Source organism: Ailuropoda melanoleuca, chromosome 6 (genome assembly GCF_002007445.2).
Source record: "Ailuropoda melanoleuca isolate Jingjing chromosome 6, ASM200744v2, whole genome shotgun sequence".
Classification (NCBI taxonomy): Eukaryota; Metazoa; Chordata; class Mammalia; order Carnivora; family Ursidae; genus Ailuropoda; species Ailuropoda melanoleuca.
Genome location: NC_048223.1, coordinates 98,346,954 through 98,374,143, shown reverse-complemented (window position 1 = coordinate 98,374,143; position 27,190 = coordinate 98,346,954). Strand labels below are relative to the sequence as shown.

General features: G+C 45.3%; 1 protein-coding gene and 1 long non-coding RNA gene across 3 annotated transcripts in view; one reads left to right on the top strand and one right to left on the bottom strand.

The window, feature by feature from the left end:
- DNTT (DNA nucleotidylexotransferase) overlaps positions 1-25,499 on the bottom strand; it is a 28,609-nt gene extending 3,110 nt beyond the window's left edge. For both annotated transcript variants that reach the window (XM_034663047.1, XM_034663048.1), the window contains exons 1-9: positions 25,261-25,499; positions 14,718-14,889; positions 13,868-13,996; positions 12,553-12,723; positions 11,535-11,606; positions 10,191-10,314; positions 8,269-8,401; positions 7,121-7,229; positions 2,686-2,931 (exon numbers count right to left, since the gene is read on the bottom strand). In XM_034663047.1, coding sequence (XP_034518938.1) covers positions 2,686-2,931; positions 7,121-7,229; positions 8,269-8,401; positions 10,191-10,314; positions 11,535-11,606; positions 12,553-12,723; positions 13,868-13,996; positions 14,718-14,889; positions 25,261-25,475 — 1,371 coding nt within the window. In that variant the 5' untranslated portion in view covers positions 25,476-25,499. The remainder of the gene's footprint in view (positions 1-2,685; positions 2,932-7,120; positions 7,230-8,268; positions 8,402-10,190; positions 10,315-11,534; positions 11,607-12,552; positions 12,724-13,867; positions 13,997-14,717; positions 14,890-25,260) is intronic.
- On the top strand, positions 13,016-21,289 carry LOC117802728. Its single transcript, XR_004626226.1, has 3 exons — positions 13,016-13,147; positions 15,387-15,451; positions 20,990-21,289. It is a non-coding gene; the product is annotated as an uncharacterized LOC117802728 (long non-coding RNA).
- Positions 25,500-27,190: the final 1,691 nt, after the last annotated feature.

Here is a 27,190-nt window from a genome sequence, read left to right as displayed (position 1 = left end):
TCCTATGCTGAAGCCGCAGGGAGTGAAAGCTGAAGCCTAAGATAGAGGACAGTTGCCGTTCAGGTTGATTTTCCCCGAGAGATTAGAAATGTTGATCCTCCCTTGTGAGAGTAGGAGGAAAGCATGGGATAATGGCGCCCTCTAGTGGGAGAAGCTGTCTCCTACTTTAGGAAAGCCGGTTGACGCTGAGACCTTCCCCACCACTGCCCCCGGTCTAAGAACACAGACTTTCCAAATAGAAGTCCTTTATAATGTGCCAGAGGGGAGCCAGGGCTGTGGACAAATCAGGGTGAAGCAGATTCTGGGTGCAGTAGCTGCTGGTCTGTGAAAATATGACGGTGTTGCTTGGCACCGTGCTTCCTCCCAGCCCTGGGACACTCTTCTCGTATCCGCCCCCCCTCAGGATTTAGAGCAATGGCTGCTCACACTGTGTTGGGAAAGGCTGGGGAGGATGGGGATAATGGGGGCAGTGAGAGACTGCCCTTGGCTCGCCAGTTCTGTGTGGTGATAGATACATTCCTAGACTCCTCTGCTAAAACCTCAGAACATTTTCCCGTAGACTGCAAGAAATGAGAACGATGTCTTTTATTTGGAGAATAATAATTTTTACCAAACACGTATTTACTGAGCATCTGCTATGTGCCAGGTATGTTCTATGTGCTTGGACCATAACATGTCCACCCTGGTGGAGCTTGGATTTGAGCAGGGGACACAGAAAAGACACAATACTGGAATAAATAAATTACAGGATATGTTGAAAGGTAAGTACTGTGTACAGGGCAGGCGTCACTGAGAAGGTGGGGATTTGAGCAAGGAATTGAAGTAGGTGAAGGAGTTAGCCAAGTAGACCCTGGCGGTCGAGCTCTCCAGGCAGATGAACAGCTAGAACGCAACCTTAGCTTGAAGCGAGCCTGGCCCGTTTAGGGAGAGAGCAGTAGGAGAGGAATTCAGAGGCATAAGGGGATGAGAACATCATGCAGGGTCTCATGAGCCACTGTAGGACCTTCCACATTTACTCTGAGTTAAACGCGAAGTCTCTGCAAGGTTGTGAGCCGGGAAGCGACCTGATCTGATTTATAACAGTATCACTCAGCTGTACTGGGTGAGGGCAGAAGCAGAAAGACCAGTCAGGAAGGCCATGGCTATAAGCCAGGAAATAATATCCTTCTCAATATTTACCGAGAGCTTACTTTGTGCCAGGCACTGGGCTGATTTCTTGCTCTATATTAATTTTCTGATCTGTGCTATTACCACTAATATTTAACAACTTCCCTTGAAAGGAACAGTTGGACTCAGAATTGTGCTGAGATGAGGGCATTGTCTCATTTAATGCTTATTACAAACCTGTAAGGGTGGAGCTCTTATTAGCCCATTTTTCAGATGAAGAAAGGATGCCCAGAGAGCTTAAGTCATTTACCCAAGGCCACACAACCAATGACAGAGCTAGGACCTAGACTCCTGAATCCCGAAGCTCAGGCACTTTACCTGAGACAGTTGTGCCTTCTGCTTTAAAACCTCTTTAGTTTCTCACAACGGCCCTGTGAAATAGGCAGGGCAAAGACAATGTCTTACGTTTCAGATGAAGAAAGCTGAACAACAAGCAGGGGTTATGGTATCAGGCTGGCTGTACCACTGGTCAAACACACTTCAGAGATTGGCCCACGGATGCTGCATACGGTTGTGCAAGTTGTGCACTGCAAAACTCTTGAGGGCACCATTCACATTTGTAGGCCCCAAATTGAGGTGAGATTAAAAGATGAATTGTGTTGAGAATAATTCCCAGGCCCTGAAATCTTTGGGTAAAAAGGTGAAATTGAACTTCTCACCTACGGAATTTTAGACTAGAACTAATTCTGTTCACCCACGAATAGGTATCAACCTGGAGACAAAACACACCATATTCAGTGGCTACATAAGTAGGGCATAATGATAATAACACAAGTGGCTACCATATGCTGAACACGTGCCACGTTTAAACCCACGCAGCCTCTCATTTAACCCAAATGGTGACATTAGGAGATGGACACCACTGTTACCCACAACAGAGATGGCACGGTTGGGGCTCAAAGAGGTTAAATCATTTAAAGTCACCCAGCGGAAAGCTTAGTGTTCTATCAGCACGTGCAGAACCAATGGCAGTAATTTCCAAGAACTCTGAAAGAAGAGACTAGAATGTGCTGGAAACACACCTGTCTTCAAACAAAACAGACAAAAGGCAACCATTTCTGCCAGTGATTCCTAACTGGCCTGACCTTGTATAACCTTGGACTCTTCCTTTTGGAACTCTCCCCTTTCTCAACAGACTCTGCAGTCCCAAAGATTCAGGTCTGTCAAACAAGCTGCATTTATCCATCAGTTTTTCCAGTTTTCATGAACAAAAAATGTCAGTCGACATCAAGATTCCTGGGCACCATCCCCAGAGTTTCTGATTCAGGAGGTCGGGTGGGGGGCTGAGGTGGTGCGATGGGGGGGAGGGGATTTACATGCCTAATCTGCTCCCAGGTGAGCTCCTGCCAGCCCAGGACCACACTGTTCTAAACTAATCAGTCTCACTTGACCGTGTGCAGGTAGAATACCCAGATTAGGAGGTTTCTGGGCACTCCACCCTGTCACCCTGCCTGGCTGCCATCTCTCTCCTGGGCCCCGGCGGACAGCCCACATCTTTTGAATCCACATAGCACTTACCCGAGAACCGGTCCAGCCCAGCAGGGCAAAGGCACGGCGCTCGTAGGGGCACATGACGAGGTCCACGCGGATGGCCTTCCAGGTCTTCCCATCCTGCTGGCTGCACTTGCCACTGTCCACTCTCTGATGATGCAATTTTAAAATCAGAAAGCATTTTTGAAAATGATCTAAAGCATCCACCTTCCTGCTAGGCGTCTTTAACTTTTCAAATGTCGACTCCACAAAGTCACAGTATAAAAGTAATCCCTGGAAACAAACAGAAAGACATCAGGAAGTCTTCCCAGTGGGCAGGGTCTGCCATTTTATACTGGGCTCTTAACGAATGCTCTTAATAGAAACTTCACAGATTTGAGCATAATGTGGCCGTGTTTTGCCCTTGCTGTGTGAGCCCACCTGGCCACCCTGGGAGAGGAAGCCAGGAAGTGGATGTATTAACCTCTCTCTGCTGCAGAGGAATTTAGCAATTAGAGAGGCCAAGCTGCCAGAGAATCCCTTTCCTTACTTCTGAATTACAAGTCAGTGCTCAGAAACTTGCCTTACCCCTTGGAGGACAAAGACTGTCACTCTGTCCGCCTTGGAGAGTGGGATAATGTTAGTGATGCTTATCTCACTAATATTGCTGAGTCAGAAAGATAAATGATTCTAAGATGTGCCCAGTGATCCTCCAATTTGTCTGCTCTGTGGGAATTCCTCACAGCACAGGGCAGATGTGGGGCAGGAAGAGGAGGTAAACAATGCTAACCCGAGCGTCCACTAAAAAAGCAAATAACCTCAAAAGAATTCAATCATAGCTATTAGGGTGTGTGATTTGTTGTCATGTGTTCCTCAGGTCAGATGTTCTCGAATTTTATCATCAGAAGCATTTGGAAAGTTTGTCACAGCAGAGTTTGTAGGGCCCTGTCCCCAGAGTGATTCAGTGGCAGCGTATGTGTGAGACTCTGCGACTCTAATAAATTCCCAGGTGATGCCGATGCTGCTGGTCCAGGGACCACACTTCAAGCACCACGGGTTCTGTTTGTTTTGTTCCAAGGAATGGTTTCTTCTGCAGCCCTCCAAGAGACATTGTTTCAGTGCAGCCAAACTTTGAGGGGATCCTTTTCCTGACCTCAAAAGACAGAACTCTAGCCCTTCGGTGGCTCCCCCAGGAAAGCGCTTAGGAAGAACGCAGGGTTCGAAGGGGCTGGGAGGGAAGCACAGATGTTCGGGAGATCCTCTCTGGGAGGCGGCAAATGTTGCTGTAGAGCATCTAATCACCAGCCCAGGAAAACACAATCCTGCTTTTTAATGAAACTTATAAAAATGAGTGTACAGTATAGCAGCCTTTCTTGTGAATTTGAATTAGGTACATTTGAAAAGCGAGCCATTAAAATATTAAGAAGTCTTTCTTGAAGTTATATTTGCAGTAACAGCCACCTCCCCACCAAATCTACAAAGCTGTCTTCCTCATAATTGTAAGCTGTGCTTGCACTTCTGCCACATTGGCTGGGCACAGACAATGGGCCATTCCTGGGAGGGGTTTGCTTTGAATCTTGCAAGGTGTTGCGGGATGCATGCCTGGAATAATATGCTGCTGTCTGCGTATTCAGGCACTTCTGTCGGCTGCAGGGCACGGTTGTCAACACACACACACACACACACACACACACCCCACACACAGCCCCTGATGTTGCTTCCTGCTATCTAGCCTGGGCTGTTTGGGGACATCTCTGTGTTCTACCGTTTCTTTCCTTGTTGTTCCCCATTTCCCCTTGGGTAACTTCTTCTTTGAACATTCCTTTTAAGTTTCGTGGTCTGGCTACCCATCAACAGCCACAAGGTGACTACATTTCCTACCAGCACATTCTTTTCTTCATAAGGGACTCCTGACAAGGAGGGAGTGGGAGGCCTTTCCCTGTTTCTCCCTCCCCCGGGGGGTACTGAGCAGCCCACTCTCAAATGAATGACATGAGGCCGGAGAACTGTGCTCAGCTCTCAGTTTTGCTTCTCAAAAAGAGGGAGTCTCTGTCGCCCAACGTTTAGTATTAGACTCCCCAGCGGAGCAGGGAGGGTTCCAAGGCTGGAGGGTGAGGCCCTCCCCTATTTGAAAGCCAGGATCCATCCTCCCGCCCTTCTGTTTCAATGCCCTGCAACCCCTTCTCAGAAGACCCTGCATCTCCTATTCATAGTCAAGTCTGTTTCTCAGCAGGAGTGAATATGTTCTTTACTCTAAAGAGTGTAAATACTTTCAATCTCTCAGCCTTCCAGGGACTAGGGGTGTACCAGCCGGCAGAAGAGTGAGTGGCCTTGACCAAGGTCCCAACCCCCAGGGCCGAAGCCCACCACCCTCCGTTAGCCACCCCGCCCCCCGCTTGAGCTCTGGTAGCCAGGGAGACTGCATGCTGAAGGAGCCTTGGGGACAGAGACCTCCCCCACAGAACAGCGCTCCAAGCTCCTGTTCCTCCCTTTCTGCTCCCTGACCAAGGCATCTTCTAGAAGGCTCACATTTAGGTCCCTCGGCTGGGCGGCTCAGACGGGCCCCGCCCGGCTGCTCGTCACGCCCACGCCCACGTAAGGCGAGCGTGCAGCGTGGGGGGTGCGCATGCGTACGCCTGCCTGCGAGGTCATCCGCATTATCTGGAGAATGGGAGTTTTGGTAAGAACCGCAGGGCTGAGGAGCGAGGGAGAAGTGGAAGTTCACAGCCAAGATGGGAGGGGCAGGTCCAGGGCCGCAGGGGTGCAGGCAGAGCTGGGACACACAACTGCCCCTCAGTGTCGCCTCGCTGAGGTCCTGTTTGTCTGCAAGGGAAGAGGCACAGCTGTGCCTGCTCACGCCTGGGTCCCCTGACCTGGCGCCTGGCCTGGCCCTCTGGGGTCATTGTGCAGGTGCTCACGCTAACAGCCAGTGTTTAGTAGGCATTTGCCGTTACCAGGCACTGTGTCAAGCGCTTTATCTAATTCTCCTTTGATCCTCCCCGTTAATGAAATGAGAGAGCCTTGCGATCCCTGTTTCATAGATGAGGAAAGATTAAGCAAAGCGTCCCAGGTCATACAGCCAGTAAACGGCAAGGCTGTGCATTTAACGTCCCAGATAAAACCGAAGGGCTTAATGTTGGCCTCCACCCGTGCCAGCCCCTCTCTTTGCTTGGAGGGCGGAGGTATGATTGCCTCAAACGGAGGAAAGATGAAAAGAAGGAAGGCTCCTTGTCGTCATGTCCCCACCCCACCATCCCTGTCTTAGTCTGGGACAGTCTCAGGGCCTGAGGAGCGTGGTGCCTAAAAACCAAGGCTCAATAGGCCCATCCTCACAGGGACCCCCGGCCTTGCGGTTGCCACCGGGGCTTTAGTTAGTGGGTCCATGAATTGTGCTGTCTGTCCATGAGAGATTCCCACCTTTCCTGCTGGAGCAGAGCAGAGGGCCCCATGTAGGTGGGGCTAACTCTTCCTCGTCCTGCCTTCCCCTGGTTTGGCCTGTGAGATTCACTCTTGGGGTCCCTGGGCACCCTGGGTCCACTCTCCTGAGAGGGACAGAGGGGGCTGGGGATGGCCTCACAGGTGAATTTGGATCTGGTTCCTACGTTGGGTCCTCCCTTCTGGTGCTCCTGGTTCCAGGGTGCTCCTGTGTTTCTGGCTCTTATTTTCACTTTATCTGAGGTTTCTCTCTCTCTGCCATATCAGGGAGCTTGGCCCCCACCCAACAGAGGCGAGGTCACTCAGGAAGCATGAAGCTGTGCCAGAAAAACACCAGACCCAGGCTGGTCAGCCCGCCAGGCCTGTAGGTCCTTGGGGTGGAGCCCTCTGGTCTCTTTGGGAAGTGGAGCTCTCACTGGAGTGGATGTGAGTCGGGGCCCTGCAGGCAGCTCTGGCTGCTGCTCATCCTTCACTTCCTCTGCTGGGCAATAGGTAGCCTAGGGCAAGTCTCACCTCCTCAGTGGGTGGGGGCTTCTGAGCTCAGCTTGTCCTCATGAGTTTCCTTCTTCCCATCTTAGCACAAGGTCAAGGTGGTTGTGGACCGGCAGAAAGTTCCAAGCACCAGCAACACCACCTGGCTGATTCTATCCCAATCCCAGCAGTCCTGCCCCCCCCCCCCCCCCCCCCCCCCCCCCCCCCCCCCCCCCCCCCNGCTCATCTCACACCTCCCAGGTCTGCACAGCGCATGTTCTCCATTTCTTTAGGGGATGAATGCTCCTGAATGTTCAACACAAAGACATACCACCCTTGGCCCCTTTGGAAACAGCACAAGTATGTATAAGCAAGATAGATATTCACAACATGGAATCTAGAACCCCAGGCAGGTAAGTCTCATTGCCTGCCATGTGGCATTGTGTGAGCTGTTGCAAATCATTGAGAATCAGTCAGATGGTCATTACACAATTATGAGGTAAATAGTGTGCAAAATTCAGTGGTATTAATGGAATGCTTGAGTGTCCAAACATCTACTTTTGATCCTTCTTCTTACCTTCCTTTCCCATAAGTTTATCACTTTAGGTAAAAGTTGTTCCTCGTCTTCGTCTGTTGACCCGGGGCTGGTAATTAAAAAATCTACATCATGCCCAATCTTCTTACCTCTGATCCAAAAAAAAGTATAAAATGGAAATGAATTAGATTTTTAGCTCACAATTTTTAAAAGTCACCATTTTTTCTATGTCCTGTGCTCAAGGCTTGCAATACAAAATGCTCGTCATAAATTTTTTTAAAATATCCTTGGTTATAAAACTCTACTCTTTGCAGAAAAACTTTATGGCAGAAAAAAAAACACACATAGTGCTTATGTGATTATATATGTGTGGGTTAAAAATAACAAAGGAAATTATTTCTTCTGCACTCACATGTGCGCACTTACCCCACACGTCCATACAGAGAGAAGCATGGTGACAAGCAAACCAAGAACTACATGCAAATGATACAAGGGAGGGCTCTCGGAATTATGACACTGACTGAGGGCATTTTCTTAGATTTGATCTTCCTCTCCCACTTGCTCCCTCAGTTTTACTTGGCTTGCCAGGATGGCCAATGGCAAGCAATTTAGAGGGCCACAGGGAGAGCTGGAGGAGTGGAGGGGTGGGAGGGAAGGAATCTGTTTCTGGAAAGGTCTCAACATCCAACAATGGCATACACCTCTGTGAAGAGTTCGTTCATTCTACTCATTGATTCAGCCAGTATTTCTAGAGTACCTGTTTTATGCCAGGCACCTGATTGTTACAGAGCACTAATGTCTACAAACTTCGTGGGGGAAAGGATGCATACAAATTACTTAGCAGGTAGCACTGAGGAGGCTGCCTGGCCAAGCCTGGAGGTGGAGGTGGTATCTGAACTGAAACTTAAAAGAGGAGAAGTCAGCCAGGTGGCAATTTGAGGAAAGCCAGTCCAAGCAGAAGGGTCTGACTGTGCAAGTCACAGAGGCATGAAACAGCTCTGTGTGTGCAAAGACAAGCCATTTGGGGTTGCTGGGGTGGAAATGCGAGGTACAGGAGACGAGGCCACAGAGACAGGCTGGTACCAGATCACCAAAGGCCTTTGTGCCAGGCCCAGAGCCTGAACTTCTGAATATGGGGAGCCACTGAAGGTATTAGAGCAGTAGAGGCAAGAGCAGCTGTCATTATCTACCTCCGGAATCCTCCTGTCATGGTGACGAAGGCGTCAGGCAGAAATGCCCAGACGGCCTCTTTAACCAGCACGCCGACCGCCTCTGCTTCTGCCCTGGTCACACAGCTGACGAGGTCTTCATAATAGAGGAATCCTGAGGGGCCGTTGAACAGGTCAATGGAGAGAGTGACACGTGAAATGACCAGCCCTCTGTGGGAGGGGCTTCTGCCTCCAGATAGAGCAAACATGACCACAGTATCACCAAACTGTTTCCCCAGAGATGAATGTATTCTCTATGCTCTTGGTTGTGAATTTTTCATGGTAACGATGACTCTTTTTGCTTTTTGACTTGTAAGAGACTTACAATTTCCTGACTAAGAAAGAGACTATATTTCATATCCCTCTGGAAAGCAAGCTGTTCAAATAGCACTTTTTATTGAAGAACCAGCCTTCTCGATCAATAAACTGTGCCCTATAATTTTTCAAAGATAATGTGTTAAGATTTAGAATGGGAAGATTCAGAGTTGGGAAGTGGTGGATGGAAGCTCAGACACAGTTGTGATAATGACTTGGTTATTCCCACAGACCCATGGAGGGAGCTTCCTCCAAAAATTAAAAATACAACAACTATGTGATCCAACAATCCTGCTTCTGGGAATATACCTGAAGGAAATGAAAATGCTAAGTCAAAGGGATTCACGCACACCATGTTCGTAGCAGCATTATTCACATTAGCCAAGACATGGAAACAACCTAAATGTCTATCAGTGGATGGATAAAGAGGTTGTGGGTGTGTGTGTATGTATGAATATTATTCAGCCACTAAAATGAGGAAATCCTGCCATTTGCAACAACACGGATGCATCTTGAGGCCATAATGTTAAGTGAAATAAGTCAAGAGAAAGACAAATACTCCGTGATCTCACTTATGTGTGAAATCTAAAACCAAAAACTCATAGAAGAGAAATCAGATTTGTGGTTATCAGAGGCGAGGGTGGGTGGAGGAGGAATTGGAGGAAGGTGATCAAACAAGGACCAACTTCCAGTTACAAGATAAATAAATACCAGGGATGTAATATGCAACAGGATGGCTGTAGTCAACACTGCTGGATGGGGCTTGCTCTTTCGAATTGCAATTTTATCATATTTCTACTGCATGTTAAAAGTAAATGTTTAAATTTTTGACCTTTCTTTGCATTTCTTCATTGAAAACAATTCACCAGAGCCCTCCATAAATGGAAGCGCCCAAGCCACCACCTTCAACCTGTGGGAGGTCCTGCAGGGCTGCAGCTGTCTCACCACAGTCTTCTCTTCTCAAGCTGGCGGGTCCTGAGTGGGTAGATCAACCCTGCCTAGATTTGCGCACCTTCCCTTATATTTCCTGGTGTCTTGCAGTTTCTAAAGCAGATCCACATTTGTGCCAGCAGTGACTCTGGTTTGCTCTAATATTTTTTACTCCTCAACCTTCATGACCATTTTCTGCCCTTGACTCCTCACCCATGCCTCTCCTGCACGGGAGATGGCCAGGACCAAACATCTAGAGCCAGTTCAGTAAGAACCAGACCAACATCACAACCGGTTTGACACCTGGATGCAGGAATGACAGCGGCCACCTTGCAGAGCGTCTTTGCTCTATGCTGGGCACGATGCTAAGGACTTTGCCTGCATGATCTGATTTATTCCCCACTAACTAGCAATGTTACCCCCCTTTTATAGATGAGGTAGCTTAGGCTCCAAGCCTTGAACAAGCTTGTGTTGGAGTCAGGATTTGGATCCAGGTCTGTCTGATTGCAGAAGCTTGTGCTTTTAACCATAGTACCAACAAAGAGCACAAATGAGTGACCCAGCTGGCCATGGCTGGAGCTGAAATTCAGATGACTCAGCTTTGCCACCACCTGGCCAGCCCTGGCAACAGCAGAAGATCTGTAGGAGAGACAATTTACCTGCTTTCTGCATTGGTGTGAATTTCAGGGTTTTGTCCGACTTTATTTTACTCAGGGTTCTGAAACCCATCCTGAACCATTTCTCAGATGTCTTCAATCCCACTCCAAACACAGAAGTAAAGAGCTGAAACAGGGAAAGCCATGCCTTTAGTTTCTAAAATGACCATTATGACAATGAATTGACACTTTTCAAGGTCAAGGGCTTAGGAAAACGCAGAAGGAAATTTCTGACCCAGTTTCTCATGAATATGACAAGCGGGTGGGTGATGGTAACTTTGGACAGAGCTTTTGGTTTCAGGAGGGTCCTCTCTTGACATGCGGTGTTATGAAATGGAACAAAGTGCAGAGGCGGGGCTGGACCTCTGCTGAGGCTTCTGTGTACTCTAATGGTCGTTGTCTGTGCCTTCCACGTGTGACAACAGCTTTCCCTGCTGGGCACTCCTCTTGTCCCAGGGTCCCTTACATGTGCTCATGCTCTACATATCTTAAGAGGGATCCTCGTGTAGGTTGCATGCATTCCCCACCATTGCCCAGCTGATAAGTGGCAGAACCCGAACTCGAATCCAGGCTGTCCATACCCCAAAGCCTCGGCTCTTGCCCACAAGCACCTTTTAGGCCTGTGCATCACTTTGGAACGGAAGGGATGGGCCGAAATCCCTGCCATCTGCAATTCCAAGGTGGGGAACATTGGGAGGTAACAAGCCCTGTTTCTATGTAGAGCAGGAGGCAGTGGGGAGCCTCCAACACAGGTTTGCTCTTTAAGAGCAGGTTTGTTTTGTCCCATGGTCCCAGTGTCCCTGTGATATTTGTACCCATGAGTGACAGATGCTAGAAGATAATTTGTACCTCATCACAACATAGCAAGAAGCTCACGCATTCATCTTTATTTTGGTATCTGCTTTCTAGACCACAGTTTGGACTGATTGTGCCCCCCTCCATCCATATGTTGAAGCCTTAACCACCATGGTGATGGTATTTGAAGATGAGGCCTTAGGGAGGTGATTAAGTTTAGATGAGGTCATGGCAGTGGGGGTCTCATAGGGGGATTAGTGCCTTAGTAAGAAGAGGCACCATGGGACTTCCTTTGTGTGTGTGTGTCACGTGAGGGCACTTGAGAAGGTGGCCATCTGCAAGCCAGGAAGAGAGCCCTAACCCGAACCCAACCATGCTAGCACTGGATCTCAGGCTTCCAGGCTCCAGACTGTAAGAAAATAAATATTTGTTGTTTAATCCACCCAGCCTGTGGCATTTTGTTATGGTAGCCCAAGCTGATACGACCACTTAAAATAAATAATAGGATTACCTGGAAAACCATTTTCATTAAATACATGTAAAATTACTTACTTTGAAAGACTGATATCGTTCATCATTTAACACAGCTTTAACTTCAGAACTTTCTCCATCTTCAATAATTTCCTGCATGGACAGTTGAAAAATATTTTCCTGTTGAACAATCACAGTCTGGGGCTCTCAAATTCCCAGATCTAGTAGCTTGATTGTTCAGGAAATGTACGCCTGTTGCCTGCAGGATGCTTTTCTAGCCAATCTGGACAAAACGAGACATTTCCTATAATCTTAGAAATCCCAGCTCATTCTGAGTACTCCTTTACAGTCCTCAGGGACAAAGGCACAGAATGATCAGGGTCCGGCTCCACAGAACACCAAACCAAAATATACACCAACAATAGTATGTCTAAATATTTGTGATAATTTTCTTTCTGATGGATATGAACTAGCTGAGACAAAAGGACTTCTCATCTGAGCAGGTTAATTTTGGACCCATTGAAAAACCAATCCAAGCTCAAGCTCTTATGATGTCCAGCTCTGAATAGAGTTGAGATTATTTTCCTTGAATACTTTAGTTCGCACTTAACGTTGCTGAAACTTATTCTTGGATGACTAACTCACTTTGCTGGGGAATCCTTAAACATTATTATTACGTGAATAATCCCCCATCCCTGGCTCTCTTGTTCGGACACACAGGTAGAGATGCAGAGTCAGGTTCACTGCCTGGTCACTCCCACCTCTATTCTGGAGGGCAACGTCCCCTGAGGGGAACTGAGGTCCTTCACACAGCCTGTGTTTGAAGTCGAACCATTCCCTGTTGTCAAGCTTTTAGGACACTTGAGTCTTTTACTGTGATTAATAATAATACAGGAGAGTTCTATTTCCAGTAGCTTGCCCCATGTAGCCCCAGTTGTGGGAATACTGGGGTATAGATTCTATCCATCCATCCATCCATCCATCCATCCATCCACCCATCCCACATCTACATAGTTGACAGGAAAAATCTATTAACTGCATTTACTTCCCCCTCCTCCCTACATATTAGGAAGTAGGACAAATCACATTTTGCCCTTACCTCTATGACACACTTCACTTTGTCCCCCAGGCAGGGAATTCCTTCTGTGTCCTTCATACTGATGATTGTGAATGGCAGGGACTTAAGTACAGAAGCCGCTCTCATAAATGCCAGGCAGAAGACTTCATTTTCTCTAAACTCATAGTTTTCAGCCAGTACCTCAAAGGCATCCTGAAGAATGAAACCAGATAAGCAAACCATGGTCTGTTCCCGGCCCCTGAGCTAGCAGCTGAAATACCTCCTGACGGGTGAGATTGGGTCTCCCATATCTTGGCACCCCTCCCTTGTTATGAGAGGAATTGAATTGAAAAGACACGTCACAGAGCGCTTCCTAAGGAAACTTTGGGTTTGCTGCCATTCAGTATTCAGGAATGATTTAACCAAAGCCCGATCTCATGCTCACTGCATCTGCTAGTCATCACCCAGCAAAACCCTGCCCTCTTTCCTTGCAGACTTGCCCACCAGCCTGTGGCCAGGATTCTGCCTTGATCACCGGGCGCTTTCATCGCTTCACTTGGACGGAAAACTCAGTCAGCACCTAACATAGGCTTATCGAATGAATGAACGGATGTGATCGTAGTGACACAGACTCAAGGTAGGTGCATTTGCATTTCGGTACTGCAGCTGTGTGGTATCATGCCCCCGTGCCCAGTACTGCAGTTGCCTGGTCTTCCTCGCACATGTGGGGTGGAATTTTGTATTTGATACACTAACTACATGTTTTAGCCACCTGACTACTTTCTCTAGGCTGAAGGACTAGCAGCTGGGGGCTTGTTAGGGTCGTTTGAAGCATAATTGCCAAACTTCAGGGCTAGGTGGGGCTTCAGAGACAATCTAGCTAAGGATATTGGAGGCTCAGAGAGAGAAACTGATTTGTGCAAGCTGGTTAAGATCAGAAAGGTGATAGTTCAAATCTGCCGTCTCTCAATCATTTGATTACCCAGGAAGGGCTGTTTACGCATTATTGTTGTTCCTTTGTAACTTGCTCTTACTATGTTTTGGACTGATTACAGTATTTGGTTTTTCTGAATACTTGCCTTTGACAACTGTTGTGCCCAAAAGTGTCAACTCTCAATAAATAGTAATTGACCATCTCTAAAGAATATACATATATTTCCGAATGCATTTGTCCATTTCTATGACAGAAGTAGATCCATTCTCGACAAAAAGAACCAGAGATCAGGCGAGGGGGGTGAGTGAGTGTGGGAAAATCATTCCTAGATTTTTCAGAAAATTTCATAGTTGGATTTGTAGATCCGTGGAAAGAAGCTGCAAGCACTTCGTTTGCTCTGCGTGTTGTTGTAAAGCCCCTTACCGTGAAGATGTGGTTACAGTTGTTTAAAGTGGTTCTTCTCTGACATGCGTATTGAGAGATCTTTTTTACAGCAAGTGGGGGAGTCTTCTGGAGCTCTGGGTTAGGGCTAGCTGAATAGTCTCTTCTCACCTAAAAAAATGCATAAGCACCCACTTTTAGTAACAAGCGATAGTAATAATAACAGATATTATGAAGAAAAAATTGGCAGATTAATGGCAGCTGTCTCTGGAGAGAGGATAAAATTATAGGACAAAGTTTATGTTATATGCATCTCTAATATTCAGATTTGCTACAATTAACATGTAATATTTTTGCATCAAGAAAAATAAGCATGAAAAAGAACAACCAATTAAGTACCATTTTCCTTTTCCACGAACTAACGTAGGCATGGTCTGAACCTTCCTGACGGTTCTAGCATTAATGGTGAAGGACTTGGAATTAAGAGTCCAACTTCCCTTATTTTTTCCTTATGAATGATCATAGTAAGAAAAAAAAATAGGAGCCCTCTACTTTTCTGGCTACCAGAACATCGAGGCTTCCACATTTTTAAATATTTGTGTATAGTTTTGCTCATAAAACTAGCTACCATTTATTAGGTGCTATAGATCAGGCTGTGTGGTGAGCACTTTGCATTATGTCACTCATTCTCACAACCATCTTGTCAGGTGGTACTATTGCTATCTTCTATTGTAGAGGAGGAAACGGAAGCTCAGAAAAGCTGAGTGACTTGCCCGAGGTCACACAGGGAGTAAGCAGGAAACCTGGGGTCCAACCCAGGTCTGTTGATTCTACAGCCCATGTTCCTAATCATCAAGCGAGGGGCAAAGAAAATCACAACCATAACACTTACAAGCTGATGTTTCCCAGTCATCTCCACTGGTTTTCCTGCTCCCATGGATTCTATCAGCCAGGACACATCGAGGAGCTCTAGCTGTGAGCTGGCTTTTATATTCTGTACCTGCAGCCACTCCAGGACCTCTGAGCCAGAGTTGTTTTCTGCCACAATGTGGGTGATGGAATCACTGCAGAATGCAAGACAGTGTCACCAGTTAAATTTCAAATGAGAAGCACTCCTCTTTCCTCGAGGTGTTCAGCACATTCTGTCGACGAAGAAAAATGCATGCAAAATGCATGCTAGACCTGATCGTAGGCACAGAGAATTTAGGCCTCCATGAAAGGGAATTCTATATTAATTAATGCAGCCACAGTGGTCCGTGTTACATGTTGGAAGTAAGAAAAATTTAGAAAACATTAATAAGATCGTGGTGTCAACGGGAAACCAAAGTCCAGAGAAGGTGGGAGATGAAACTGCTCATAACGCAGTACCAAGCCCACCACATGTGGCTTTGGTGTGCTAGTTCGTTTTCACTTGCAGAGGGCTGCAGTCTGGTGCCTTTCCCACTGTCTGACTCTGACGCACAGTGAGAAATACGTTTTATATCGTGACTTAAAATAGAAAGAGTTACATGTAGATATGCTCGTAACACCCCATTAAATTGATCTCACAACCCACTAACAGATGGTGACCCGCATTGAGGAAATACTGCTTTACGTGGTTTTCAAAGCGCAGCCTGGTGTTGGAAGGTAAGTGGGAAGATTTCCCCCATAATCACTGAGCACATGCCATGTTTCAGCACTACCCCACTATCCAGGTCCCTTACATCCATCATCTCACTTAATACTCCCAAAGCTCCTCAAGGAGGTGTCATGTTATTCACACTTCAAAAACGGCGACACTGAAAACAGAGTTTACGTGACACTCTGAAGGTCACACAGCTACTAAATGATATTTATCCTTTTTGATTGTCTCTTTCTGGGTCAAGGATGTTATTTCTGATTTTAATAAGTCTCCACAGTTAGCATCATATCATTGAAAGCAATGTTTTTTAAGGCTCTTTCCATTCAAATAATCTATGAATCTGGGAGATAGTAAGATGCATATCTAGGCATCCAAGAGAAAAATAGAATTCTTTTTTCTCTTTCCCACTCTCTTCCTTGACTTCCTCTTTCTCCTTCTCCTTTTTTGGATTGACTCTTGGATTCATTGGGTATTTTTGGTTCACTGTTACATTCACAGCCCTAGCTTCCTTGTGGTGGTGGTGGTGGCGGCAGCGGTGGTGGTGGGGGAGGTGGTAGGAAGTTGGGTACCGAAGAAGAAAAGGGAAGTTTCTGGACATTAGTGTCGTATGTGAAGCAGACAGTTAACGATATGTTATGACAAGACACGAGGCATGGACAAGATCTGTAAATGGTATGCAGAGAAGGAGAAGAGCTGGTGTGAGCTGGAAGAGGCAGGATGGCTTTGTGGAAGGAGGGGTTTGTGTCCAGTCTTGATGGATGGGGAGGAATAGGGACTTGGAAGGCAGAACTTTGGGCCTTCCTGGAAGAAGAGGTTCAGAGGCCAGAAGGAAAGTAGGAGAATGGCCTGGATCAGAGTGAAGAGTTTTGCTGGGAAGTAGTTGTAGGCGTGGCTGAATTGGTTGGGGCAACCATGTTATAGAAGGTCTTAGAAGCCTGGTTGAGGAAGTTGGATATTATTTTCTGGGGTTGTGGGATACCTCTTGTGAGCAGAACCTGTATAGCCTTACTGTGTCGTTTAAAAAGGCTAATCTGGCCTACTCAGTGATTTGGAGGGGAGAGTGATGGGTGGGGAGGGTTAGAGCTACTTAGAATGAAATCATGACCACATGCGAGATGATTCTAACCCAGTCTGGCTCCTGTAGCACCAGGAAGGAAGGCAAAGGAGATGTAGGAGGGGCCTCTGGCATTAGTTCACCTGTAAAAGCTGAAGCAGAGAACAAATATTACTTTCCCTTATCTATCACAGTAAAGTAAGAGCGCTTTTAGTAGAAATAGGGATTTAAGAAGTTGTCTCTTTGGGGCGGGGAGTGGAAATGAAATTTGTTTCAGGCATGCTGCATTTGAAGGGTGGCAAGAGGTCCACGTGAGAATGTCCGGTTGACGGTTGGGATGTGAGGCTGGTGCTGGGAGAGAGCTGGGGCTGGAGGCCAGAGCTGAGACATCTGGATGGCAGGGCGCGCAGTGGGCCAAAGCAGAAGTACTTCGTGGTGAAACCACATCTGACAAGAGTTGGAGGTAGACAGCTCCCTGTGTCCCTATTCTTTTTTTTTTTTTTTAAAGATTTTACTTATTTATTCGACAGAGATAGAGACAGCCAGCGAGAGAGGGAACACAAGCAGGGGGAGTGGGAGAGGAAGAAGCAGGCTCATAGCGAGGAACCTGATGTGGGGCTTGATCCCATAATGCCGGGATCACGCCCTGAGCCGAAGGCAGACGCTTAACCGCTGTGCCACCCAGGTGCCCCTTGTGTCCCTATTCTAAGTCCTCATCATGCCAAAAGTGATTCGTAATAAGTTTCTTGAAAGGTTCTTTATGTAAAGACTTTAGGAAGACAACAGAAGGATTAATAGAGCTACATAGGAAGTGTTATTCCCTCTAGACTTCTGCCTTTTGGAGGGAAAATTTATTATTATATTAGTTATGACATAATACTTGGTATTACAGTTAGTATTAAGGTTCTGTCTTAACTTCAGGGGAGAAGGGTGTGCTGAGGGGGAGCTCTGGGCCTCGACTTCCAAATTCAAGCCCCTCCCCATCCACTCTCCTGCCATCCCCACCCCCACTGTGGCTTCCCCTGGGACAGCGTGGCAGTGTCTGAGCTCGCACTATTGGATGAGAACCACATGCATTTTTCACAGAGTCCATTTAAGCACATTTGCAAATAAGCAGGCCATACATCCTGTGGAAGAAGACTCTGATTTGTGCTTCCAGCCCCTGGTCATTAAGCAATTAGCAAACCAAACAACAAGAACAACACATAGAGCACACATACAAAATCAAACAGGACCTCTTCAGCCATCCACATGGTGCTACCCAGAGTTCAGTACTGCTTGTCCCTGGTTCCCACAAGGTAAGCACAGAAATTGAAAGTCAGCATTTAGACACTTTCATTGTAACTTGACACCATCACAGTAGCTTCTTGTTTGTTGTTTTTTGATAAAAGCATTGATCCGTATTGAAGTTTTTGAAACGGATCCTTCAGCACAAATCTTCAGAAACATCGTCTAGAGAATAATCTCTGCTCTAGCCCAGTCTACATTGCCCATCTTCTTGCGTTGCCTGAGTTGGGCCGATGGGCTCCTGGTGGCCAGCTGCATCTGGACCACACTGTGCTTCCTGCATCAGGCTCGCCACACGCCCTTTGCACACCATTCACCATCTCTGACTGTGTATTTGCTCACTTTCAGCTCTGGCCCTTAGCAACAGCACTACTAAGGAGAGCGGCTGCCTCCTGTGTGTTCTGCTGACAATTTCCTAGTGCCCTGTTGTGGCAACTCTTTGTCTTTTTGCTGCTAGAATAATTTTCTCTCTGCTCTAAGCACGCCAGTACTGGAAATATTAATAATATGGGAATATCACGAAGTGCCAGACCCTACGGCAGGCACATTTCACGCATTCCCTCATCTAACTGTCAATAATGCTATGCGATAGGTATTATCACCCCCATCTAACAATGAGAAAAGAGACCTTGAAGACGTTAAAAATTCACCCAGCTCATAATTGGTGGAGCAGGGATTCAATGTGGGTTCTATGTTAATCCAAACCCTGGGTGCTGGGCTAAACTGAGCTACCCCGCTGTGACTCTGTGCTGCTTCCACAGTGGTGGAGAGTGTTGCTCCTTTCCGCAGGAGGAAGAACATCTGGAAGGGTAGCGTCATGATAAAAACCCTGATTCCCTCCAAAGGGCAGAAATAGAGACCTGGTACCACTTCCTATTGGCCACACTGTCCCTGCTGCTGCCACGTGGAATTTGTGTTTGGTATTTATGTCCGATAGCATGTGGAGATCAGTAAGACTGCAAGACACGGACAGCTGTCCCAGGAAATCTGAAAGAACAGTTGCCATAGCCACACACCAAGATGGAGAAGCCATAGGGAGGCTGTCAGGCTCTCTGAGCTCTGAATTTTCCCTAAACCTCGCAGAGAGGCAAATGTGCTGAAGGGGAGCCCTGGGGCTCATCTTCCCAATTCAGGCCCTTCGCCATCCACTCTTACCTCCCCTGCCCCGCCACCACTCTCTCTTCACTGGGGATGTCTCTGGACCCGGCCCTGCCTCTTACAGAGAAGCCAGAACGCCTGGGGACATGGCAGGGGTGCTATATAAGGCTCCACCAACAATATAACGTACCCAGAAGGCATACCCAAAAGAAAAGACCCGAGAAGAAAACTCCAGAATACTCCAGACTGCTAGAAAAAATACACGTGCACACACACATACACACACACGTGTGTATTCTTACTCAGTCCTCACAAGTCCAAGGGCGATATCATTTCAGATGAGAAAACCAAGGCTCGTGGAGGCTCCGTGAAGCCAGGATTCAAACCCAGCTGTGCATGACTCAAGCAATCCCTTAACGTTCTACTAGACTGTGGTTAGACCCCTGAGTGAGGTGTTGTTTGTTTTGAGTTTTTTTCTATGTTTTTCCATTATCCGTCATGAACCATCTATCATCACTTTCTAGTTAGTGGGGAAATACACATGAATGTCATTTTTAAGGGCAAAACCTGGGTCTGGGGCTGAGGTGGTACCTGCCTTGGCCCTGGAGTCCTGGGCTTTTTTCTTATACTAAGATCACAGAAACCCCAGGCAGCAGCCCTAAACCTCTCTCAAAGACCCCAAGGTGCTGCAGAGATGGCTGTTCCCAAAATATCAATGGATTCAATTCTTTAAGTGCGCCTAGTTTCTTAGCCAGGGCCAATTACTGATGTCTTGGACTAGGTTCGGGAGGGCTTGAACCAATTATAACAATTCCGAACTAGGATTTGTCTCTCAGCTTCTCACAGGGAAAAAGATTCTGGGTCTTCTCCTTCAACTAGTGCTCAACTGAAACGTGCTTGGCTTGGTCCTTGGCATCCATGAGGGCAGGGACAGTGTTGTCATCTGGGTGATAATTATGCCTGGTGCCCAGCACATGGCCAGATTCATAGCAACAGTGAATAGATAGACCACTGGTGGAATGAATAAATGAATTGATCAATAGCTCTAAAGGAACTATACTCTAGTGTCTACCAGAGACACCCAAGAAGCTGGATTAAAATCCAGGTGCCTGGGCCCTATCAGCAGAGATTCAGATTCAATAAGTCTTACCTGGAGCCCAGGAATATGCTCCCTTGTTAATTCTCACATAGTCAGTTCTAGTTATTCATTGGTGCATAACCAACTCTCCCAAAATGCCTTAAAAAGAGCAACAATTTTATTATACCTCACAATTTTGTGGGTCAAGAATCCAGGCTGCTGTTGGGTATGGTACCGATGGAGGTGTGACACTCCATATGGCTCAGCATGTCTGGCACTTGGTGAGGATGGCAGGGAGGCCGGGTTCCCACATCTGTCAACCTAAGCACTTTCACGTGGCCTCTCTTCAGAGGGACTCAAACTTCTTACAGGAGGCTGTGAGATCCAGGGAGCAGCAGAAGCCTCAGGGCCCTTTATGACCCAGCATCAAAAGTCACATAGTGTCAGTCTATTGGTTGAAGCAGTCACAAGCCCTTCCAGATACAAGGGAACAGAGAATAGTCCTTGCCTCTTCTTGGGAGCAACCATATTTCCAAACCACCCCACAGCCCAAGAACTATACTTGGAGAAATGCTGCTATAGAGAAAAATCTCTCTTGAACTGCTCCCACACTGGACTTTCGGTTCAATGGCAGCCATGTTTCCAACATTGTACTCATTTCTCTGTAGGTACATGAGATCATTTTAGCAGGTACACAGCTGAACACTAAAAAGGCATATGTATTTATTTATATCCACATGTTAAAATTATGCATATCAGACCCATGGTTTTTATGGGTTTCACAGTTTTTATATTATTCTTTAGGACAAGGCTAAATTATTTTTAACAATTCATCTTAGAGACAATTGAAGGAAACACAGTAAGTCTATAAAACACATCTGGTGAAAGATATTATAAGAATCATGAATGTGGCATTCACATGTCCAGAAAGCCCTGAGTTAAAGAATTAACTCACACATTTTGGTTCTGCTTTTTTTTTTTTTTCTGATACCTGTATCTTCACTGGTCCTGTCTTTCTTTACCTAGCTGGTCCTGCCTCACGGTACAATTAGAAAAATTCTTCATGAAGAAAGAGGCAGCAACCTCTTCGCCTGAAGACAGATCGACCCCCAATCTGACTTCCCCAGCCTTCCGGGATGGTCACCTGCTTTTATCTTTGTCTTTAAAATGGTTTTCTTTCCCAAGAGAGATCATCCCCAATTCTTCCCCTCTGATGTATCTGATGTAGGACTTATCCTGTAAATAATGACTTTAAATAGTAATTTACAGTTAAACCGAGCTGTTTACTGTTTAAAAACCCTCCTGCCAATTTCCCTTAGCAACTGGTTTCAGAATCCCTGACATAGAAAAATCAAAGCAGTTTTATTTGGTTTTATCTCACACTTTAACTAGCACCGATAGATAGGTTTCTATTTCCAGCTCTGACATACCTAAGAATGAGAGGGTCTTGCCTTAATTTTTTTGTCCACCTTAAATGAGATTATGAACATTAACTTAAAGTCCACAGATTTTGAAACATGAAGTAAGTTGGACCAGAGAAGGACTAGAGCTTACAATGCATGTTCTTGAATTTATAAAGTCTTTTATTATTTTGCTGATTACAAAAGTAATACTGGATATCATAGAAAAAAAATTTAATTACAAAAATTAATCTTGGTAATCACAAGTTCCTTTGGCTGGTTTTATATTCACCAGATAAATCATTCTTTGAGCAAATATTTCCTGAAGCCACTATGTATAAGAAAATGTCAAAGGTCTAAGGTTGTGGTCTACAGGATGGCCCCCATGATGCCCTTGCCCTTGGGGAGCCAGGGAGGAGTAATTGGATGAGGTTAGAAGTAAAATCAAGTGGCAGAGCTGGGGCAGCCCTATGCCATGGATTACATTCCTGTACTGGGGAGGAAGTTCCGTCCTTTAGGAGGGTTTCTGGGGTCTTAGGCCTTAGACGCAGAGAGGTATAGGGAGAAGGGATTCAAGGTTGGGGTACATCTTGCTTTTATCAGACAATATGTTCCAAAGCTACTCTTGTGGACGAATTAAGGGGACAAATGTGTGACAAATGACACAAAAGTGTCACCCAGTGGGTTTCTATTGCTCTAGCAGCGGACCTGAGTGAGTGTGAGGCTGCTGGGCGGTGCACCCTGGGTGTGACCCTTTCTAGCCACAGCACTTTCTTCTTCGACATCAGTGGTTTAGGTCAAGACATAGTGGGTTTCACTACTGTGTTCATAGAGGAGGGTTGATGACAGAGTTTTAAAATAGCTCAAAGTGCTGAAACCAGGGATGAAATAAGAACATGGCAAGCACTAGATTCTCGCCCTTCTCTGCCTTGACCTAGATAATTTGAGGATTATGAAGTTGCTCTAAAATTTAGAATGCTGGCCATGAAATAAAATTCAGTATCCTTTTCACGAATGTGCACGCCTCAAATGACTTGACATCTCCCCTGATTTCTAAGACCCAGCTTCCTATGGGATATTGACTAGCATGTCTTCTGAAATATAACATTATATATATAATATATATATAATATAACATATAATATAAGTGAAACCAATTCTAAATATAAGATATAGTGTACATATGCTGAGGAATTTTCATTAGCTCCAAATAGTTCAGTGGATTCAGGTGTACCATTTCTAAGCTATGGGTTCAGGTCCAGATAAAAGTAGGAGTTACATTTTTCCTCAAATGTAATCCTCCTGGCAGCCAAAGAATGTTCTGGAAACTATAGAGATTGCTGCCCATTTTCAGAGCACATATATATTTTTGGCTCCTCTTTCTCTGAATCTTATATGCTAGAAAAGGAGGGTATGGTCTTCACTATTGAGAAGTATCCTTTCTTTTAGATATCAACTTCATTTTTATTTAAAATATATACTTATTGTAAAAAAAATTAGAAAACACAGAGAATAAAAGCAACCATAATCCCTTCGTAATAACCCCTTCCTCACAAAATAACCACTTACAACATTTTGATAGGTTTCCTTCCTGTCTTTGTTTTGTTTGTTTTTATCATCTAACCTAGTTCATTTTGTGGAGACAGAATCCTCTCATTAGGGTTTTGCTGTAAAGGTGAATGGATCAAGCTCCTTAACAAGAAGACAATCCCACTTTACATTGGTATAACTTTTTAATTTACCAGAGCACACTGACATCCATCATCACATTTGGTGATTACCTCAGATAGGATAAAGTATTTTTCAGAAAGCTAAGTTCAGAGAGTGGGGAGGGGGTCTGGCCCCACACTACATGCTGGGTAGGGTCAGAGTCAGAATTGGAGGTCTCTGGACTTCTTATCTAGAGATATTCCCCTACCACAATTTCTATTGCCCTTTCCAAGTAAAGTCTATGTATCTATGCACACAAATTCCGTTTGAGAGTTGGGACTTCTGCTTCCTGTGGTTTCTTTTTGAGTTGTCATACACGTTTGTATTTAATGTGTCTTCTGGGCTGTCAGCCTGGGAGCTTTGCCACCATCATACGCATGGCAGCCGTTTGCTCACCATGTATCACTTTCATCTGTACCCTGAGCAGCTGGGCTTGGTCCTTAGCAGTAGGCACCGGACAACCGGAACCGCCTCTCTGGCTCTGCGGCCAGAAGAAGAAACTTGCCTCCCGTGTGTCTACAAGTACCTGCCTCAGCCACCATGTCTGTATTTGTAGTGGTGCCTGTAACTATTCAGCCCTTGCTGGAAGTGTGGACGTTTCAACGAGAGCTTTCTATGTAAGTGGTACCTTGACCATCTGGCTGTGTCACCTTCCTGCCTGGTGCTTGTCAAATTTCTTTACCACGAAAAGCAGTTCCATATTTGCTGAGCCTTTTCATTTCTTCTTTTTTAATTTCCTTTTTTTTAAATTTCTGGGTTTGGGCCTCTTTACCTATGTCATCTTTTCTTCCCCTAATTCCAACATTTTATGTAAGTCCGTGAGATGAGTTAGATTTAACAGTTAGGTGAAATCTACAATTCCATGGAAGGGAGGTTGAGATTTGGGGCTTAACATCCCAAGTGAGATAGGGGGTTAAAATGAAAACAAGAGGCAGAGAGGGGCAAAGGAGAACACGCCAAGAAAAATCAGATGGGGGAGAGACCCCTGGAGACTTGGGAATTTCTGAATAGGGCATTTTAGTAAAAAAATAAAATGTTTCTGTGACTTTGACTCTTCATATGAATTATGAATATTTTGAAAATCATCATATCTTATTATTGACTTTTGACCCATGTTTCTCTAGCAATTTGAAGTTGGCATTTCTTCAGCAGGAAATGCTTGTCAATTTTATTTTTAAATATCAAAGACTATTTTTAAAATAAAAAAATTTATTTTCACATAGAATTCTCACAGTTTTTCCTGAGAAAGTTGTGGTCAATCTATTCCTTGGACAATCAAAGCCAGCCACTTGGCACTGATCATCCTTTATCTGCTGCAAGCCCCCTGGCCATTCTGTTTGGAACTACTTAGGTCAAGGTTTTAATAGCATTTGTTTCTGGATTTTGTTTTGCCTTCTCTTCCATCCAGTGGAGACCAGTGAAGAGCTAATGTAGCAGTCAGAACAACAACAAGGCTAATTGATGGGATGAGTGGGGTTGCGAGTAAAGGAGTCTAGGTGGCCCAAAGCGTGGCTTCAGTTGCATTTTTGTCTGGGCTCTGACCTCATCACTCTCAGCACCGTGTCTACCAGCCCTGCACAGAGCCGTCCCTGAATCTTTAACCAGCACTCCTTGCTCTGGGAACCCCACAGGACTGTTCTTCAGAAAAGCATGATCAAGGCCAATTTGGGTGCCTATGGAGAGCCAGCCACCGTCTCTCATCCTAGCCCGTCACAGACACTGGTCACCTCAGCACAGCCAGGGATTTAGTTTAATTGCCAAGAAACGAAACCATTCTTTCTGCCTCAGAGTAGCTGAAAATTTTTGATTGAACTCAGTGGGGTTTTGTCCAATTTAGTCAGGAACAAAATTAAGTGGTTTCAGCATTAATTTTTCCAATTTAGCTTCTGTTATCATCTCTGAATACCTCATCTCATAATGGTGAACAGCAAAACAACAACAACATCAAAACAAACCCCCAAACCTTATCTTTTGGTGCCAACTAGTTTTAGCATAATTATATTAATTCCCACTCATCTTATTCCCCTTAATTAGTTGGCTCGAATGTGTTCTTTGATTTCAAACCCATTTTCCCAGTGAGAATATCACCTCTTCTGTATATGGAGGAAAATATAGGTTCCTTGGGTTCCGAAGAAGCTGTTCACAAAAGCCCTGCTTTTTCACAAAGTGAAATCAGTGATGTCCTACCTGAGCTCATTTTCAACCCTGAATCCTTTCCTTCGTGCCAGCTCCATGAGGAAGGCTCTGCGGGTGGTTCCCATTTTCTTCTCCAAAATATAGAGGACCAAATCCTGAAATTTGATGTCATGGGGAGGAGAGACCATCGAGGTGCCCATTTGCCTGGGCCTCTTCTTCCGAGGGCCCGAGTGGACCATTTGCAAAGGATCCATGGGAAGAGGCATCTGATGCTTCTATCTGTGCCATCAAGCGGCATCTCCAGAAGTGAGGGAGAGCCTGCCCTCCGTCATGAAGAGTTCTGATGTCATCTTATAGCCATCTTAAGATCAGGGCCAGGTTTCCTGGGCTCTGCCCTGCTGGCAGCTTTCTGCTGAAGAGCAATGGGGCATTTTTATCTCCATTCAGCTCATTTGTTCATTGTGGAAATCATAATGGAAACAGTAAATTAACTTTGCTTTCCTGTGCATAATCTTACCAGATCCTTAGAATAACCTCATGAGGAAGGTAAGGAAGCATCGTTACTCCCATGTTAGCATCTGTCTATCCATTTATTATTCATTCATTCATTCATTCATTCATTCATTTGTTAAGGCCCCTTTTATTTTTGTTTTTGATTCCTTTTTGCGTTCTTCCTTGCATTCTCTTCCAGCTTGCTTGTATTCTCTTCCTCTCTTAGGCAATCATTATAATACACTGGATTTCTATAGTTTCCATGGGTGTTATATGTTGTGTGTAGTTGTTTTGATTTTACATAAATGGCATTGTTAAATTTCTCATTCTGCTGATCACTTTTTCATTGAAAAAAGTGGATCAGATCCCTCCACATTATTTTATGTTCTAATCTGTCACCTCTAATTGATCCACAGTAGTTCATGATGGACATTTTAGCTATGTTAGCGCATTTTTGTTAGGAAACCAAGGCTCAGACAATTTACTCCAGATCACAGAGTAAGAGTCTGGACCAGGTCTTAAACTCAGGTCTTCAGACTCCAAATGTTACATATCTCAGTTTTCTCAGTGGACTAAGGTTGCCTGGAGAATAGTCTATTATGTAACTCTAAAATTGAACTTTTGGGATGGAATAGGATGATCTTTAGATAAGAATTACTGCCATAAAAAGACATTTTCACAACTTATATGCAAAATAAAACTAGTGCCTCTCATCAATATACTTTATAGATCTCATTTATTGAGCATCTACTATGTGGTTGAGGCAAGCACCTACAAGCTTTAGCTGACTGAATCCTCATAATGTCACTTTCTGATAGGTACTAGCATCTCCACTAAGGTAAACACTTTGTGCAATGCTGCAGAGCTGGTAAATGGTTATAGATAGAAAATGATCGAGCTAGGACTGGAACTCAGATCTGTCTGCTTTTAAAACCTGTGCTCTTAACTGCCAAGAAGCCTTCCTCTGTGCATGTCTACTCCAATAAAAATCAAAGTTCTGCTCATCCATTTTCTATATGATTTGAGAATTTAGCTACCCCCGAAGTCACATGAACTCCTCACCACACTAGGGAAGAGCGATGTGATGGTTGCCTTCAAGCATTTGGAAAGTCGGGTTGTCCAAGAGAGCAAGATCAGAAATCTTGGGTGGAACTTATAGAGTGGTGGATTTTAACTCTCTGCAAATAAGAACTTTTTATTAACTAGAACTGTCTGAAAACACAGGGAGACTGCATTATACAGTGGGATAGTACAGGTTATGACAAGTGTTCAAATGCAATCCAAACAATTGTTCATTGAGATGTTACAGAGGGACTCAGACATCTGGTAAGGATCTTTCATGCCATTCCAGTATTCTGTGATTGTTTGCCAAAGACAAAAATCTGGGGGCCTAGAGCCCATTTTGGACCTCCCTGTTAGGCGTCTGGTTACTGACGTGCTGAGCGCTCCGCGTGGGAACATAGTCTTTAACTGTCAAGTGGCCCCACAG